This window comes from Pundamilia nyererei, unplaced genomic scaffold (assembly GCF_000239375.1).
Source record: "Pundamilia nyererei isolate P.nyererei 1_Seehausen unplaced genomic scaffold, PunNye1.0 scaffold00019, whole genome shotgun sequence".
NCBI classification, from domain to species: Eukaryota; Metazoa; Chordata; class Actinopteri; order Cichliformes; family Cichlidae; genus Pundamilia; species Pundamilia nyererei.
The window spans coordinates 4252415-4257590 of record NW_005187420.1 but is presented as its reverse complement, the minus strand read 5'-3'; the positions used below and the strand labels follow the sequence as shown (position 1 = coordinate 4257590).

The window sequence follows — 5176 nt, the reverse complement described above, 5'->3', positions numbered from 1 at the left end:
GTGTGCTCTGACCGTAGTGATGGCTGCTCTGTAGTATCTCTTCATCTTGACCCTGGACATCACCTCCAGCACAGCGTCGACACGAGCGCGCTCCCTAAAACAGAGACGTGTGTGTGAGATTACTCCTCGTATTGAAGCGTTTCCTCTGAAGCGATGACAAAAGCTGCGCCGGTTTGTGCGAGTCTTACCCAGCAGCCCGTCGGGCTCCCCGGCAGGTGAGGACCTGGAAAGCTGCCCGGATCCCGAGTCGTCTCCTGAGGAATGACGTCTGGACCGACATCTGGACAAAAGCAGCAGCGGAAAGATTTTGTGAAGATCTCTGCTGCAGCTTAACGGCACAAAGCTCAGAGCGTGTTAGACAAACGTGGACGCTCGGTATCAAAAAGCAAACGTGCAGACTTCCCTGGATGTCTGAGAGCTTCTGTGGGATTTTTCTGCCACTCTTTGTTTCTGCAGGGCGATGAGGTGACTTACAGGCCTGAACGCTGCAGCTTTAAAGTCCACTGAGACGCCTCTAATCCTCCAGCAGGTGGCAGTACTGACTCACATGTAAAAAGCGGCGTTTCAAGAGCCTCGTGTCGGGCTGCGAGGGGGATGGTCCTCCTGCTGGTTTCTGTGTGACGCTGGAGTCAGACGTGTGACTCGCAGCGAGCGAGTCAGGATTACTTTAAAAACTCTGTGCTTCTTCACTCGCTGCACATTCACGTTTCCCACACGTGATTCTGCAGGATGTAAACTGCAAACATCTGTAAGGTCACCTTACAGATGTGGGGAATGGCGCTCTGCAGCGTGCAGCAGGGCCTGCTGGTTACCATGCATTGTTCTGCATTAGAGTCAGCTGCTGACATGCATGTGTTTCAGCAGGAGGACAGTTATGCGTCAGGAGTTTTTAAGTCTGGCTTGCTGATCAAGGTTTGAGCTTTGGTCTGCACGGGCGCACCTGCAACGACAGAGCCGCGTATTCACAATAAAACAAATCCTGGTTTTGATGTGGGTCGGCGCTGCCGCTGCAGCAGAACCTTCAGCTGGGACAAATCCAGAAGAACAAGTTCTACAACACAGAATTACTAAACTGGTCCGAGAGCTTTTAGGAGACGTCATTGTTGAGGCCCCGTGTTCAGCCTGCCCACCACCCGCCCGGTGGGGTGACAACAGAACTGCAAACCTGTCAGGCTGAGGAGTAAGTCAAATCTCCAGGTGTTGGAGGAAGTTTCACAGTTTAGATCAAACGTCCTGCAGCTACCGAGCTGACGTGGTTGTGGGCGTGCAGCGGTCCACATGCAGACCTGTGAAGGCCGTTAAAGCCACACTCGACATGATGAGTGAATAAACGAGGGATCTGCGCAGCCCTTGATGTGATTCTTGCTTCCTGTGCGGTCGTCACTGAAACTGAGTTTGAACCACGACCCAAACCTACCGAGTCCCGTTCGCTGCACAAACCAAAGAAGGAAAGAACGAGTGAACACGAAAGGAGGCAGTGGAAGAAAACACGAGAAGTGTGAAACGAGCGGAGGTCTGGTGTCGGGGCACACGCCAATACAAACGAGACCTTTCTGTGAATAAAAAGCAAAACCCAAGAGCACGAATCAGCAGATTAAAAAGTGCTTGACAAACCGTAGTGAGACTGTGCTGTGCATTGTGGGAAACGTAGGCGTCAGCAGCCTGAGGTCGTGGGATCGTCCGCGTCTCACGCCAGCCGCCTCTCGTAACGAGAGCATTACCTCACAGGATGAAGTGGCCCTCAGCCCATTCCCCGTGACTACTTCCCACACTCCGGGCTTGTTTTTCCCCGTTTCCAACACAAAACCTACATCACAGCTCGTGGACACGCCCACTTTTCCAGCTGGGCGCAGCCGCCGCCGCGTCTTGAGTCAAAATAAATCCCTGAAGCAAAGACTGGAAGAGCTCAGTCATGTGTGAGTGACTCACCAGCAAATATCCCCTGAACTGGTTGTAGATGATGGCTGTCAGTAGGTTCATCAGACAGTAGGTTCCTGCGGGACGACAAACGTTCCTGTGAGCCTGACTGTCAAACACCTCAACGCTGGGGTCATAACTAACGGCTGCTTACCGATGACGCTGAAGACCACGAAGAAGATGGCGTAGCATCTGTTTAGGGAGTAGGCGGGGATCATCACTGTGACACAACAAAAAAAGACGATGGCATTAACATTAAACTGTCTGTGGCCGTGGCGTGACCGTGGCGCGACCGATCGTGTACCATCAGGGTTGTTGGCTGTGGTGAGCAGCACCAGCAGAGACGTCAGGGAGCTCGGCAGGTTTCTGAAGTGTAGCTCCCACTCGCCGTTCTTCTTCGGGTCCTGAGCACAAACACAGACATGGAGCGATGAGCCGACACCAAACCTGCAGTTCCTCTAACGTCCAGCAGAGGCAGCAGGGAGTCAGGCCCCATAGACTCCCATGTTAAAACGTCACAGCAGAAATACACAGGTTTACAGCCTGATACACAAACTGTTTGTCTCTGTGGATCATGTCTGCACGGGGGGAGGACGTTTCTGTAACTCAACTCTTTAAACTGATTTTGCATTATTAGGGGCGTGGCCTCTCTGACTGGCAGGTGGACGGTGACACAGGCGGCTGAAGCTGCTAGCTTCACCTGAGCTGGACCTCTGCATCGTGTTTGTGCTGTTGGAGCCTTTTGGAGCATTTTAATGACATCATGTGACACACACACACACACACACACACACACACACACACACACACACACGTCTGTACAAAGCCAGTGTGATCAGTTTAACGGGGCGTGTTCATGAACACCTGAACTCACCTCAGTTTTAGCAAACAGCAGCATGCCGATCATAGTGAAGAGGCAGAGGTGGAGAGCCAGCAGCAGGATGACACTGCAGAGACATCACACACACACACACACACACACACACACACACACACACACACACACACACACACACACACACACACGATGTTTAACCTTTAACCCACAGCTGCTCCTAAACTCTGATTAAAGCTCATCATCATCATCGTCCAGCTGACACTAAACGTCATACTGGGAGATGCTCTGACTCTTAAAGAGTGAATCAGCTTCGATTCAAACGTCGTCTCGGTCACTGACTTGTGGTCACAGTGTCGTCCTTTTAAATATTTCCTCATAATAAACTGAGTATTAATCATGTGAAGATTATTCATCCTATTTTCAGGATGATAACAGACGTAGTCTGAGACTGAGGATTCCCTGCAGCTCAGCTGTGTGGGCCAATCATACGGCACCAAATCTGTTCAAAGGAGGAAGATGGAGGCAAAAATCCTGAAGCAGTTTTATGGTTTTCAAGAATAAAGCTGTAACAGTTTAAAAAGCCAAACGTGAGCAATCATTTATCAGTTCTAGAGTCGCTGCTTTGCTCGATGAGCAGCCTGCGGCCACCGGCTGAGGAAGCAGCGACAGAAGTGAGAGTGCGCTGATGTCTGTGGCGGCGTTTTTATTCAACGAGTCAGAAGTGAAATTAGAAATAACAAACCAAGTGAGAGTTTCATTCTAGTTTCAGCACAGATCACAGAAAATACCGACCAGCGTGCCGCTCTGTGCCGGCTGACCTCACCACACAGGAGGAGCTGTGGCGGTCTGAACGGGAGCTCGCACAGGTGAAGCAGGTGAGGTTCACTCCTGACAGTCAGCGAACACCCAGCAACAAACCCTCTTTGAATCTTTCATTTATTCTGCGATGGTCAGAGGAGACTGAGATCTGCTCACACTCTCTCCATCTCACCGCTGGCGTTTGGATTTAACGCGACGACACAAACGATGTGGGTGAGCTGTGCTTCCTGAACAGCAGAGCACGTCCCAACAGGCTGACGGGTTTGGGATACCTGGCGATCTCCGGCAGCGTCCTCTTGATGCACTTCAGCGTCTTCTTCATGAGCGAGGAGTTCTGCAGGAGGAAGAACGGCCGCAGGAGCCGCCGCACCCTCAGTTTCTGAAGAAGGAAGGAACATCAACCCGGGATTTTATTTTGACAGGTTTACGTCCCCTGACCTTTGACCTTTCTGTATAGCAGAAAAATCAAACCTGGACTGATCCTCACCTCATCACACACCATGCTGACGGACAGCACCCAGTCCATGACAGAGATCAAAATGACCACAGTGTAGCCAATCAGCCATTTGCTCTTCCTGAACTCCTCCCAGCCAATCAAATAGCTCTGCGGGAAAAAAACACATCCAGAACCGGATCGATGGGAACGTTTACTCTGATTTAATGGGTTTTCCCGGGTTTTCCCCGCTCACCTTAACAGCGACGTCTACAGAGAGGATGATGAGGCAGATCATCTCGATGCTCTCGGTGAGGCCGCAGGGAGGCTGCCAGGCTGGAGAGCGATGCCGGGGGTCCGAGGAGATGGAGAAGGAGGACGGGCGCTCCGCGAAGGCCAGCAGCAGCACCGCCGCAATGGTCAGACCCAAACCCCTGAAGGTGGAGAGAGAGGAGGGCTCTTTAAACTCGTACCACAGAAACACCGCGAGCGCTCTCAGGGCGACCTTTAAACATCATCTGCAGATTTTCATCAGTGTAGCTTTAAAGCACAAACACGGATCCTCAGCTCTTCCTACCCTGCACCCTCAGGCATGATCAGCATGCTTTAAAATCCTCAGCCTGTCGCACTACAGGCAACAAGTTCTTCATTTGTGGCTGAGAGAAGCAGAAACATGACTTTTAATAAAAAGCTTGTTGGCTGCTAACCAATCAGCAGCAGCTGTTCTCAGGTTCCCATATTCCCACACGGCCTCATTCACTTGGAGATTTACTCATTTTTCCCTTTTTTGGATTAACTTTCTATTCTAACATTTGGTAAGGAGACCACAGGTGAACACTTCTGTTGTGTAGCAGCTTCGCCTGTAAACATGAACCCCCCTCCCCCCGCTGGGGTCACTGTGACTCTTTAAAGCGTCTCACAGAAAACTGATCTGAGGTCTCGGTGCTCTCGCTCACAGCTCAGAATAGGACCCAGCTATTTTTAAAGCAGCATCCACGGAAAGAGCCACGGCACTCAGAGCCAACGGGACATGTCTGTGACAGCGTGGGACACGTCTGTGACAGCGTGGGACACGTCTGTGACAGCGTGGGACACGTCTGTGACAGCGTGGGACACCGTGGGACACGTCTGTGACAGCGTGGGACACGTCTGTGACAGCGTGGGACACC

The 5176-nt window shown here is 51.6% G+C and overlaps 1 protein-coding gene across 1 annotated transcript in view; it reads right to left on the bottom strand.

The window, feature by feature from the left end:
- The window catches only part of tpcn2 (two pore segment channel 2), a 19561-nt gene that overhangs the window by 6993 nt on the left and 7392 nt on the right, over positions 1–5176 (bottom strand). Inside the window, exons 4-12 of the mRNA XM_005726410.1 lie at positions 4264–4441; positions 4062–4178; positions 3847–3953; positions 2792–2864; positions 2222–2321; positions 2072–2137; positions 1930–1994; positions 189–280; positions 13–94 (exon numbers count right to left, since the gene is read on the bottom strand). Of these exons, the coding sequence (XP_005726467.1) occupies positions 13–94; positions 189–280; positions 1930–1994; positions 2072–2137; positions 2222–2321; positions 2792–2864; positions 3847–3953; positions 4062–4178; positions 4264–4441 (880 nt within the window). The remainder of the gene's footprint in view (positions 1–12; positions 95–188; positions 281–1929; positions 1995–2071; positions 2138–2221; positions 2322–2791; positions 2865–3846; positions 3954–4061; positions 4179–4263; positions 4442–5176) is intronic.